The sequence below is a fragment of the Micropterus dolomieu genome, linkage group LG12 (genome assembly GCF_021292245.1).
Source record: "Micropterus dolomieu isolate WLL.071019.BEF.003 ecotype Adirondacks linkage group LG12, ASM2129224v1, whole genome shotgun sequence".
NCBI classification, from domain to species: Eukaryota; Metazoa; Chordata; class Actinopteri; order Centrarchiformes; family Centrarchidae; genus Micropterus; species Micropterus dolomieu.
The window spans coordinates 14738551-14752449 of record NC_060161.1 but is presented as its reverse complement, the minus strand read 5'-3'; the positions used below and the strand labels follow the sequence as shown (position 1 = coordinate 14752449).

The following is a 13899-nucleotide window of genomic DNA, read 5'->3' as shown; positions in this document are numbered from 1 at the left end:
ACTTTACTGGACTGATGTAAAGGGCCTTATCTCATTAAAAAGCCATTAATAACCATGCATAAGTAATCCTGTTATTGCATCCCCCCATGAACAAAACCACCTAAAAGTCCCTACTTTTGAATTCATGGCATCATTAATAAGAAACCATAATTTAATGACAAACTTGATAACATTTATGAAATTTAAATGTGTTTTCGTTTAAGGCATAGTGTGACCTACGTTGAAAATGGCTGACTCTGAAGGTAATTTGCTTTCTCTTTATACCCACTGTGTCCAAAATACTAGTCTTTAATGATAAGCTGGTATCTAATGGAAAGTATGCGTGCATCTAGATAAAAAGAATGAGCTTGGTCAGTGAATGGTATGTTACTGTTTCGATGGTAAACATTGTGTCTAGGTGGGACAGGGAGTGGGAGCTGCTCTGCTGAGTGTGTATGTGTTGACTAATGCCTGTTTTTCTTATTTACTTTTCTTACAGCTGTCAGCTTCAGTATGTAAAGTACTCGCACATCTTGTACATGCACACACATGTATACTGTGCAACCGTCCCTAGAAGTGATCTGACACATCAACATCGGGAGAACACACACACACACACATTAAATGAGGTGTACGAAGTTATTTAAGTGTGAAAGCCTGACACTATAGATGATGACAGTTTACAGAAATTAAACTAGTTTCTAGTGTCACAAGTAGTCTGGTCTAAAGATCTGTGTGTGCAAATGCACTTGCATGTGTGTGTCTGTGAGTGAATCACTGCAGATCAAAAGATGGTGTGCGTCTGGCTCTATGACTTTAGCTCCTGTTAGTCACCGTGTGTGTGTGTGTGTGTGTGTGTGTGTGTGTGTGTGTGTGTGTGTGTGTGTGTGTGTGTGTGTGTGTGTGTCAGGTGATGAGGTAGATTTACACCTCCCAAACACTCCATATATAGTCACCAAGTAGGCGCCTTTCCTGCAGAGAGGGTGGAACAGCTGTCAATCACACAGGCCTGTAAAAACCTCAGCTGTGTTGAGGTTAGAGAATCTGGCCGCCCACGTGGGTAATCACTGATGACGGTACCGGACACTGCAAACAGGTTGCTATGGTCACTGTCAAGCAGGGGCAAGTTAGAGTTTTGGTACTGTACTGTGTGATTTTGATGTGTGGGTGAAACTGGAGAAAATGAGGCAGAGAGAAAACCTAAAGGACAGAATAAGAGATGTTGGTGGGACCATGAAGAGACAGACAGAAGTGATAAAAGTCACAGACTTGCTGTAAACTTGCCTGTGAAGTGCAACACTGTTAAGTATCAGACACACCCAGAGAACAGATGTGCTGTTGGCTGCGTTTCAAGTGAAGCACATTAAACACTCAACATTAGTCAGCACTTCTTAAACTATCTAGGGTCAGAATCCAACGTTTGTTACTTCAAATTGGTTGATTGTTGAATATGTCATTGTTTAAATGCTGTGGGCACCACAAACTAAATTGGATTCATCCCCATTGTGTTGGTGCAGAGGCTGAATTCTCACAGATATGCATATTTGTTTTAATTCCTAACTTTTTCACTTTGGACTGAAAGTTTGCCAGAGTCTGTTGTGTTTCTTAATAGGCCAAAAGATCTGCATGGGTACATACTCCAAGAAGTAAGTGACAAAATACACTGCTCAAAAAATAAGGGAACTTAATCAACACAGTATAACATCTTCAGGGATATCAATCTGTCCAGTTAGGAAGCATAGGCCATTGTGAATCAGTGTCACTTGTTTTGGAGCAAATGAACAAGTGCACTGGAGAGGCAACAGCAAGACAACCTAGGAGCATCCATGTCACTACTGGTACCATGAGGTAGTACCTGCAGCCCATTCAGGGTGCACAGGTAGTCCAGCTCCTCCGGGATGGCACATCCATACATTCTGTTGCGGGAAGGTTTGCTGCTGCATCTCTCAGTACAGTCTCAGGAGCATGAAAGAGATACCAGGAGACTGGCCATTACACGTGGAGAGACTCCGTTAGGGTGGCATGAGGGCCCAACATCCTCTAGTGGGATCTGTGCTCACAGCACCGTGCAGCTTGATCAGCATTCGCCAGAGAACACCAGAATTGGAAGGTCCACAATTGGTGCCCTGTTCCCTTCGCAGATAGAGCAGATTCACACTGAGCACATGTGAACAATTTTTTTTTTTTTACTATGTGGAGCAATGCACCATCCAACCTGAACACCATGCGGTGCTGTTCTTCTTCCCGTTACAGCTAATGTTGTACATGCTGCCACCTGCTTTACCAAATGAGAGTTTAGCAAACATATGCCCTGTGTTTTTATTTGTTTTTAGAAAAGTTAATACGGGACATTTACAGGAAAATATAACGGGATGACCCCGGGGTAGTACGGTAAAATATGGGATCATCCTGGGAAAAACGGGACAGGTATGTCCTGGAGCTCACTGATGCCCTGATCCAGGTCAGGGAGGAGATCCCCCAGGACACAATCTACCGCCTCATCAGGAGCATGCCCAGACATTGACTGTAGTGCAAACAGGCATGTTGATGCCAAACACACTACTGAGTCACATTATGAGTTGCCATGATAAAAGTCACAGGTGTGATTTTGAATCCAGCCCTCAACTGGCTGCTGATCCGTTGATCAATATGTGTGTGTGACTTCATGCGGCGCTGTTCAGCGCAATGCATGCTGGACTTAAAATAAGGCATGCTGGTTAGAAATTGTGTCCGACTTTCGCCGGCGCTGCAAAACATCACCATTTCACATGACATTAAAACCTCGAGGGAGCAAGGCAGTTGCTTTTTCTCCAGCTGCACCAAGTTGGAACCACCTTTTCATTGATCTCGCATTGATCTCAGCTCATGGTAAGCTCACACAGTTAGACTGTCTGATTCAACGGCGCCGTTTTTATTCCCCGCTCCTGCAGTCGGCTGGAGCTCATGTTAGACTATCAAGTAGGTGAAAGTCAGCCTCAGTCATCTCGAACGCACCTCGAACGAGGCGGCTGTGCCTCAGGAGGTAGAGCGGGTTGGCCGTTAATCGGAAGGTCGGCGGTTCAATCCCTGGCTCCCCCTGGTTGCATGTCGAAGTGTCCTTGGGCAAGATACTGAACCCCGAATTGCCCCTGGTGGCTGTTCTGCCAGTGTGTGAATGTTAGTTTTCGTTTGAGCACTTAGGCTCAGTGTATGACTGGTGAATGCAGATGTAATGTAAAAAAGCGCTTTGAGTGGTCGAAAAGACTAGAAAGGCGCTATACAAATACCGAGCATTTACCTATTGTTACGTCATTTTGTAAACTAATTATACAATGTACAATAAAATTTTGAACTATTTTGTTTATCAAGAGGTGATGTGATTCAAGTGTTGCCTAATTTCTTTTGAGCAGTGTATATTTTTTCATAAACTGGGTGAATTGACCATTTAATTAGACCGAAACTGAAACACAAGGTATATTATTCTGACGAGCCTTCACACAGCTCGTTTATCAATATCATTGTTGATTACAACAATGATATTGAAGAGTTGAGAAAATTCTCCTACTTTAAATAATTAAAAAACCTGGACTGTATCATGACAAAGCTAAAAACATGAAACATTGATATTTAGAAAATAAACGGTTTTCATAGGACTGCTAAGATTTGATGAACATGAACACATATCTACGCAGGCAGCAGTGAAGCAGCAAGGACACGGAGCTCGGTGTTGGTGCATAAAGTCAGATTGAGATCCAAATGTTTATATGAAACGCCTGGTGTTTCAGACAGGACATTTTCACTTAGGGGTGTCCTCACTTTTGTTGCCAGCGGTTTAGACATTAATGCCTATGTGATGTGTTATTTTGAGGGGACAGCACATTGTTATGCAAGCTGTACACTCACTACTTTACATTGTAGCAAAGTGTCATTTCTTCAGTGTTGTCACATGAAACGATAAAATCAAATATTTACAAACATGTGAGGGGTGAACTCACTTTTGTGAGATACTGTACATTATGATGGTAAACATTTTTTCCTGCAAAAAGTTCAAGAGTGAAGTTAAAAACAAAGCATTAGAAATACCTAATACCAATGCCAAAATATGTTTTACATTATCCAGGTTTATTTTCAAAGACAGACATTATCACATTGTACAATGTTAATATTACAGTAATAAATACATTATACACCAGTAGAGAATTGACTAATAGGCACTAATTACATGTACGCAGGCACTAGCTGTTTTTACAGTATCATACAACAGTAGCTGAGGAGCACTACACTCTTGAAATACTGCTACTGTAAAGTACCAGGGACTTCCTGCCCTAATGTGGGAATGTTACAAGGATGGCGTGTTTTGTGTTTGCAAAAGAAATCCATGAGCTTGTTGCCTTATTCAGGGCTTGTAGATGGAAACCACATGCCTTGTTTTTTTTTGTTTTTTTTAAAAAGCATCACTAAAAATATTCAAATAAAATGCTGGCTATAACTATTTCTTGTTGTGCTATGACACTATTGAAATCCAGCATTTGCGTTTTAGTTTTAAAATTAATGCTGCACTGGGTGTGGCGCAGAGTGTCTCTGTTGTAGCACAGAGTTGCTAAGTTGCACCAGTTGTGTCTGTAACACAGGAGTACGACAGCATAGGAAATATAAGCCAATAACTATTTTAGCATATTGGATTTATATTCAATTAATTGGTGAGTTTTGTTATTGTTAACTGCACTTTTGCAATACCTCTGATCCACAATACTATTACCGTGATAGCCATTGTGGACATTTTGATTAGACGTGTAGTATAAAGATTATTTTCATGCGTATGATAATGATTGTCATTTTTTGAGATGTGCCTGAAAAAACAAAAAAAACAAACAAAAAACAAAAAACAAAACTTTTCATACACCAAACACGCAAATATAGAAGCCATGCATGAATGAATTGCTCTGTTGCAACTGTATCTCGTATGTTGGTGGCTGAACTGATGAAGCAGGTTTCAAATCCGATCCAAACAGCAGAGGAAAACAGAGACAGGATTCTGGAGCCAGGCCTGGTGAGTTTCTAAATATCTAACAGCTGTGAGGAATGAACTACACTGCAGGATTTCCACTGAGCACAAGTAAACATGTGAAACCTTACAAATGATACAAGTACGGACGTCTGTAATAAGATGCCTCGTTCCTCCAGCTTGAAGCAAAAGTGTACAGGAAATTGAAAATTTAAAACTGGCGCCCCCATCAGGCAAACTGTACTGCTGTACAAAGACAACTAACTCACTACAAAACCAAAGAAAGCCCTGATAAATACACGAACATACAGTCAGCACAGTTGTAACAATACACACTCAATATTTACACACACGCACGCACATTTACTACCAGACACAAAACAAAAACAGACCGTCATATCCAGGTAAAATTAACACCACCTCTAACTGATATTTTTCATGGTTTACAGTATTTACAACGCAGAGTTATATATGCAGCATTAAACAGCAGAGTATGCTTTACAATGTGTGTTGGTGTGTGTGTGTTCCTCAGACCTCCACTGCTGGGTCTGAACCCAGTCCCTGAGCCTGCAGAGCCTCCTCCCTCTTCATCTTCGGTTTCTCTGTCCGTGTGTGCCACACCAACACCTACAAAAACCACACGCGCACAATGAATTGGACATACAATTAAACATTTTGCTTACAAATATACCGCAACTAGTAAATCTGAACCTTTATTTATTTATTTATTTTTTTAAATGCAGCGTCACTTCCCTCTTAAAAATCTCTTTGCCAGGAGTTTCTATAATACCAACAGGATTAAAAAAAGTTCAAAGACCTAAACTGATTCATCTGCTTTAAACCATAAGACATGACAAAGTTCATCTTTCTACCCACACATATCCAACTCTTACTTTAGAACAGTTGTCCGCTTTGGGCTCCAGTTCGTCCATGGTAACCAATCCCTGAAGGAAGCTGCTTTCCAGGAAGCCCATTGGTGCATCTCCATCAAAACAAGCCTCTGGATTGGTCAGGACCAGTTTGAGGGACACAGCGAAGCCGGCCATGTCCATTGGGAAGGGGCGACTGGGACGCCAGCCGGTATGGAAGCGAATCACCTTAGAAGAAACATGATTTTGTATCGGTACTAAATTTGTGTTTCTGACATGACATTTAAAGCAACTATTTGGCCTTAATGAGAGGAGAATAGTTGATACTATCAGAGCTCACAGAGGCCAGCTTCAAAACTGGTGTACGGGTTTGTCTAACACATGTTTTTGTGATGTTTTGTTTTCTTAAAAAAAAGAAGAAAAAAAAAATCAAGATCAACAAATATGAGTGGGAAAATGTGACTGGGAAAAAAGTTAAAGATAGTTTATTGAATGTTTTCGTTCTTGACCTCAAAAACAGTAGTTTGAAAAAAAATTGTTAACTTAAGGTCTATATACTTTATTAAGACACTTCGAACCACATCTTGACCATTGTCATGATTGAAGTACAAAACTTCAATCATGACAATGGTGCAGACTCCAACTCCGGTGCAGGTCACATCAGGTGAGTTATGTCCATGACAACAGAGAAAACATCTCCTGAAGAAGACTGTGAGATGCAGTTGAAAGCTCTGTTTTCTCCAACTCCATGTTGTCTTTTTGTAACACATCACAATGCAACTATTTGAAACAATCTGTATTTTTTGAGTTTGAAATGCTTTCATGAAGACACTAAGCTTAGTCCTTGGGAGTCACACTAAATATTATTTTTGCTGTATGTAATTTTTTAGTTTCTTCTTAAATGAAGCAAAACACAGGCTCGTCAGCATTATTCATCTTGGAGCCGTTACTTCAGTTCCACGGGTGACAAACCAAAGTATAAAAAGCACCTACCTTTCCTCCTTCAACCACGGGCCTCTCATATTTCATCCCTCCAACCAGTCCCACCGGCCACACAGATACTCGCTGGGTGCTCCTCATCTGAAACAAGACAAGAGGACTTTCTCTCTCTTTTTCTAATCATGGCACATTTAAAAACAGACACTTGCTCAGCTGTAGACACAGTAACAAACGACCTGCCCGCTCCTGAATGATCATTAAAATAAACACCTTCACACCGCCAACACCCACCTCTTCAAATATCTGCAGGCTGTACGTGTTATCGTCGTCAGCGAAGTAAACCACTCCCCGCTGGTTGTCTCCTCCTGGCTGAGCCCTTCTGTCCTCTCTGAGCCACCGTAGGCCCTCATTCCTCTGCTCGACTCCACGGGGCTTCAGCCAGCTGGGGTCACCCTGAGGTGGAGAGTGAGCGTTCACACTGAATAATCAAAAGCTCTTCTTTTAAAGCACTTTGTTCGTACTTAAATAAGGAAAAATAATAAATACCAAATTGCAAAAATCTGCATTTGATTTAAATTTGAGGACAAAAACAAGAAAGACTGGTTGCTGATTTTTGTCTCTGCAAATCAATGTCTCTACCCACATCCTGCAGTTTGCGGTCCTTGGTGGTGGGCATGTGTAGGTGTGTGTAGGTCAGGCCACTCTTCACCAGGAGATCAGTCACCAGTGGCGTCTTGTGTGGTGAGTCTTCCACCACGATCCAGTGGAGCTGGGGAACATGGAGGAAGGTCTGGGACAAACGAGTCAGCTCGGCCTTCTGCACCAGCCTGGACAGGGACAGACAGAAATCAGAAGAACTGTGTGTGTGTGTGTGTGTGTGTGTGTGTGTGTGTGTGTGTGTGTGTGTGTGTGTGTGTGTGTGTGTGTGAGAAAGAGAAATGATCAGTAACAGAAGTTTGAGCAGGAAATCAGCCTCCTGGCCTACCTTGCGTATGTCGGGGTGATGACAAAGATGGTGGGCAGGGAGGGCTTAGCGGACTGTTTCTGGGGTTGTTTGGTTGCCTCCGACTTCCTCATCTGCTCCTGAAGACGGTGCAATTCCCCCCGCAACCGAGAAATGGTACGGTCTTTAGGCAAGTCATGCTCTGTGCAGTCGCAGCGCTGCCCTGCAAAGTGTTAGAGACACAACAGAAAAAAATAAATAAAGATTTCCCTGCTTGTACAACTACATAACTGACACTTTGGTTGGTTGTTAATTCCTACAGCCCAACTTTAAAGGGTAATTTCTGTATTTTTAAACCTATTTTGGTGTAGAAATGAATTCATAGTTTTCACGTGACGTCACATTCCAAGGAAAACGCGCCCTTGGAGGGCAAAAAAGACCTTTTCCACTGATTGCTAACCAGGAAGCAAGTGATACACTGTTACTTTGAGTTTGTTACTTTTGCGTAGCGAAAATGCTGGATGGTTGTTGTGCTTTCGGATGCACTAATCAACGAGGAGAGAAGCCTGAGCTGTGTTAGGTGAGGGATTCCCTACAAGGTAAACGTAAACATTACTACATTCAAGCGCTGGCAGGGACCTGGCAGTTTTTAAACGGCAGAAATAAAAGACAGTGGGTGCTGTAACCTCGATGGATCACATGTGCCCAACACTTGCAGTTTGTGTCCATATCTATCTTTTACTTGAGTTGAGAGGTGATCCAAATAAAATTTAACAGCTTTTGCGGCATCTGTACGGGGGAGTCCGGTGTGAGTCGCTTCCTTGGTCTGGGTTTTGCCCTCCAGGTCACCGCGTGTCACGTGACTGAAAACTATGAATAGTAGATACAAAACGTTTTGGAACACTTGGAGTAAGTAGCTTCAGCCGGCACCCGGAAAACAGGCGACTGCGACGTATTCCTTTGGGGCAATAATGCTCCTCAAAATGACGTCCACAGAAAGTGCTTTTCATTTTGCCACTGAAAGGCTCAGACATACCATGTGACAACATCATTGAAAGGATCCCCATGACTGACTCCTTTGTTTTTAACCAGAAATAAAAGTCTCGCTCAAGGACAATTCTCGCTCTGTAATCTCGTGAGAGGCGAGTTGTTGCAGGAAGACGACGGTGTAAACATAATTCAGAGTAGGAGAGAGGAGTTTATTGTGTTGGAGTAACGTAAGGAAATAAAGTCTTGCTAGCAGTTTCTCAACGTGCACAACAAACTCCTCTCTCCAACTCTGACATAAGTTGTGTTTTATGGAAGTTCAATTGAGTCCTCTCACTTTTAGGCCCTTTTCTCACCCCCATCAGACTGAACCCAGCTTATGTATTCACGGATGATTGAGACTGTGTGGTGACCACTTACCGAGCTGCATCAGTGCATAGATGAGGCCCAGGAGGGAGACCATGAAGTAGAGCACAAACACAGTCTTCAGCTTCAGCTTCATCCTCATTCCCATGGTGCCCCCACCAGCTGAAAGGATGACGTGTGGCATGGAAAACATTTTTACTCACAAAGAAAAACTCTCTATGGATGTTTTTTTTGTTTGTTTGTTGTTTTTTTTTTAATTATCTGTTAGGTTTTATCTCCAGGCTGTGGATACTGTGACAAAGAACATAAAGATGTTCAGGTGTAGAATTATGTTTCTCAACTGGACCTCAACAATTAGCTTGATGACTAAGGTTAGCATCCCAAGCTACCTTGACATTTTCTGAGGCTAAAATGTAAAATGTTGAAGCTGAGTATGGGTTTGTGTGCGCTCTTCCTGAGAAGCTCGGTTAATACCATAGACTGTATACGTTTAATATACATATTCAACATGATGATAAATCAGTGTTCGCTAAGCTATGTGTTAGCCTGACAGTTAAACAGAAAATAGCTCGACTACCATTTTCTTGCACTTACCAAAGGCGGGAAATCGCGGAAGATACGACTGGTAGACTTGAGTTATACGCTTAAAGGTTCATGTCATCTTGGAAAGATGTGAGCAAAGGCACCTCAGTGCATCAGAACATCCATTCATTCAGCACAACTAGGGCATTTTCTTTGCAGCAAAATACCAACAACTTCCGGTTTCAGTGCAACACAGTAGGATGTCCCCTCAGGACGTGTACAAATATGAATAGTTCCACATGAAACCTGCACACGCGCCAGTTTAAAAAAAATAAAAAGTTGGCTGAAATTCATGCCTTGTAAAGGGCAAATTAACAAACAGTTAAGGGTTCCTCCCTTAATATACTGTAAGAAAACATAAGGAGTTATTACTGTGAAGCCCATTTCTGCCAAGGAGATAAAAATTAACACAAGATGAAAAGTTAGGCATCACAAAACCAAAATTAGGCGATACTAAACTAGAATTCAGATACTAAATCAAAACAACTCATTATCTCACAATTTTCTCAAATTATGACTACCTATTATTTTTACAATGCAAGTCAAATGTGACTTAACATCTTTACATTTAAAAATTAGTATCACATAATTTAAGTCAAATAAGTTGTAAAGTTTTTCTAGGGGGAGATATTGGCTTCTATTCCTACTAAGTCCTGTGAAAAGACAAATCATTAGATAATCATAAATGATGAAAACAAAAGGGCATCTCTTGAAAAGTCAAACAACTTTCCTTTATTTGTAACATACAAATAAACACTGACAAGGCATAATGACTTGGTTTTCCCTTTCATTGTCGTTTACGGATAGGACTATAACACTCACTCTCAAACATGGAGCTTTTCTTTTAACATGTTTAAAAAAGTTTTTTACCTGTAAAAGGCCAAGAAATGAAAATGAAGATGGATCCACAACAGCTTATATACATACATAGAGAAAAGACCAAGAGAAGGATCTGTGATTCTTTTTTTTGTTGTCGAGGGTATGTAACTTTTTCCTAAAATAAAAGTACTCACTAACTTAAAATGAACTGGTTAAATTTAGGCTCATTTTCAAACTTAAGATAATTTCACAAAATCACTTCCAATGAACCTTTTTTTGTAAAGACAGCCCATCTGTCTGGATTGAATGTAGCCACTAAGCACTGATCTAGGGTCAGTTCCAACTTTGGTCCAGATTTATTTTCATGCTATTTCACATTTCCAAGGTATAGGTGTTAAGGAGCTTTTTTCCTTTTACTCATTAAAACTAAAATCACCTTCCTAGTTGTGTTAAAAGTAGACTTTTAGATGTGGTTCTTCAAATCTGTTTCTTTAAATACTACGCCATGACACACAACCAAAACTGACCCTAGGCCAGAGCTGTGGCCAATCCAACTCAGCAAACAGCTAACTGACAACATGGCTGGTAAATAAAAACAGATGAGGTTTGTTTACGTTTGGTTAACCTGAGAGAGAGACTGTCAGTCGGTTGATATACTACTACTATGTACAACATCCTCTTTTTATTGTAACCTACGCAGTACAAAAAATGTTTTCCTGTACTTATCAGAAGGTAGTCTAGAACTAAAACAAGCAAAATGTGGTGGGGTTTTTTTTTTGATCAAACAAGCACCAGACGCCAATACATCGTCTCCAGGTGCTGAATTTTTTTGTCTCTGCCCAGTCTGCAAACAACCAGAAATGTTCACCCCAGGATCTGGACTCGGTCATCCAAAGTATTTTTTTTCCCCCCATTTTATGATAAATAACATTTTGTTCTTGTGTAACAGAGATTATTATAGTATTTAGACGTTTCTAAGAACGTCTCTTCATATTTCTGTCTCCCCTGTTTCACACACTTTGACCAGGTATTAATCTTTGCGAAACCTTAACTTCAGCCTTGATATGAGCCACTTAAATAAAATTAAAAAAAAAACACACCTTTCAAAATGTACCAACTGAAGCCCTGTACAGCCACACTAAATAGAGGAATCTTGACATCCACAGTAGTGTAAAGTCTTTTTACTCCTCTATCCCACAAGTAAGCGGACTACAGTCCTGGAAATAAAGAGTTTTATGGTGGTTTCGAGAAAATATCCTTAAGGTTTTGTAAACGGATATGGAATCAACAAGACTGAAGTGGTTACAGCAGCTCGTCTAGGTTGACTAGTAATGTGGTATCTAAAATCCTAAGTCGGACAAGCAATATGGCGTCAGATGTACAGTATGATTTTACCCAAAACTTACAGTACTGACTTTGTGCCAAGATGCTTTCAGAAACATCAAAACTCAGCATTAACGTTACATTTTCTAAAATGCACCGATGTTCATGGGAGCTTTGTATGAAACATTAAAGTTATGCTATTAGACCCTCGTGATGATTTTAGATATATTTAATTGTGTCATGCAAACTAATGACGGCGGGCTGGGAAAACAGTTGACAACCATAGAAAAACACTTTCAGCGCTCTGCAATTACTTCTATCATCCATCCATCCAATCTACGTACCTTCCTCCAAGTTAACAGCATTAGTCAGCTTCAAATGGCCATATAATGAAGTGGTGATTTTTACCAATCCTCATCCATGTTAAATCAATATGATTTGCTCATGCTTAAAGAATATGAAGGAGAAGGGATGGAGGACGGTTGTAGTTTTTTAAAATACAGCTAAAAGGTAGCTTCAACATCAAACTTATTTATCATTAGTACCTCTTTGAAATGAAGTGAACGAAGAGGAGAGCAGGAGTGATGCAATTGCACAAGTGTGACTAAAGATGAGAGCAACATAAACGGGGAGGCCCAAAGAGCAGGGGAAAGGAAAGGAGAAAACGAGAGCATGAACTAAAGACCTCTTTCAGTGAGCCAGAAAAGAGCGTTTCAGTTCATGTTCCTCTGATAAGCAAATGTGGCTGGAAGCAAGTTGAACATCTGAATGAGCAGGAGGGTCATACTGGGATTGTTTTCTGGGTTGGATGCAGATTTACAGCAACAGATGATGAGAGAATAAAGTTTTTTTTTTACTAATTTCACTGGGAGAAAAGTGAGCGCATACGACATAAAAAGGCAACCTTGAACAAACTTATCTCACACGTTAAAATTAAATTAAAAGCAGGGGAGACGTCTACATATGAATCACCTGAACAGCAAAGATGGGTCGTGCCAATAGTGTACTTGTAATCTTGCAACAGGTGTAAAAATGGGCCGAAGTGGTTCCAGACAGTGCAGTTTCTGCTAGCTGCAGTGCTATTGTTCCAAAAATAACTTACAAGCCATGTGCGCATATAACGGGTGATGTTACACCACAGCAGGGCTTCTCAGGCTGATCCTGGGACCCTCCTTCAGTGAAACAAGCTAGTAGTCTCAGTGTGAGGTCCCAAAGAAATCATGGGCTGTATAACAGAAACGGACTAACTCAAAGATCCTATCCCATCTGCTTAGTATGCATGGTCATCTGAGGTCATGGTTTATCATTATTTACTAGTCATCCTATCTTCAAAACATGAGGAATCTTGACTTGGGGTAGTACGTTTCTATAATACAGCCTTAGTTAGGCCAGGAGCCAGTTTTAGGTCCCAAGCCATCGTTTAAGAAGCGCTGCAGAAGGATTCAATACAGTATAACATGTGGGGGAGATGAGAGCAGGATGGGATGAGGTTCACTGCAGTGGTACAGAGTGTCAGCAATGCATTAGCTTTATCTTGACTGGAAATTACCAATTGTCATCATTAACTGGGAAAAGAGAAGGGGGGGGGAAAAAAAAAAAAAAAAAAGATAGACATTGAATTGTAGTAGGAAAGAAAAAATAGGAGCTATGTGTGAAAGCTCACACTGCATACTGCGTTTGTAACAGGAATACACAAAAAAAACAAACATAAATCTCAATCCATAATGCGACATCAATATCTGTAGCCAGGTATTCCACCATCGGTTCATTTCTAACGGCACTCTACGGCCGCTCAAACTCAAAAACGCTTGTAGAGTAGCAGGCAGCTCAAGCTTTCACACACAGCCATGAAAGTTGCTGGCTTTTTAACCAAAATCACAAAGATGGTGGAGCTTTGAGTGGCTCAGTGGCAACAGCCTCCGCAGTGCCCGCCCCCGTGGGTGTGTCCCGCAGAGGCCTCGCCGTGTTTGGTCCGCCGGCTGAGGATCTCGTAAGAGCAGTCGTCGCCGCAGCAACCGGACATGCTCGGCGAAGTCTCATCAATCTCAAACCTAAAATGGTGAGGAGGTGATGCGGGGGGGGGGGGGGGGGGGGAAAAGGAAGGGGGG

The 13899-nt window shown here is 41.2% G+C and overlaps 2 protein-coding genes across 4 annotated transcripts in view; both read right to left on the bottom strand.

The window, feature by feature from the left end:
- Window positions 1-4059: 4059 nt before the first annotated feature.
- b3gat3 (beta-1,3-glucuronyltransferase 3 (glucuronosyltransferase I)) lies at window positions 4060-9829 on the bottom strand. Its single transcript, XM_046065135.1, has 8 exons — window positions 9662-9829; window positions 9122-9229; window positions 7757-7937; window positions 7415-7598; window positions 7063-7224; window positions 6826-6912; window positions 5857-6060; window positions 4060-5590 (listed from the first exon to the last, which is right to left on the bottom strand). Exons 2-8 carry the CDS (start codon window positions 9213-9215, stop codon window positions 5492-5494), a joined length of 1011 nt encoding a protein of 336 aa, XP_045921091.1. The 5' UTR covers window positions 9216-9229; window positions 9662-9829; the 3' UTR covers window positions 4060-5491.
- A 532-nt stretch (window positions 9830-10361) lies between these two features.
- The window catches only part of naa40 (N-alpha-acetyltransferase 40, NatD catalytic subunit), a 181026-nt gene continuing 177488 nt past the window's right edge, over window positions 10362-13899 (bottom strand). For 2 of the 3 annotated variants that reach the window (XM_046065128.1, XM_046065127.1), the window contains exon 8: window positions 10362-13842. In XM_046065128.1, coding sequence (XP_045921084.1) covers window positions 13695-13842 — 148 coding nt within the window. In that variant the 3' untranslated portion in view covers window positions 10362-13694. The remainder of the gene's footprint in view (window positions 13843-13899) is intronic. The other variant, XM_046065129.1, reaches the window with a different exon arrangement.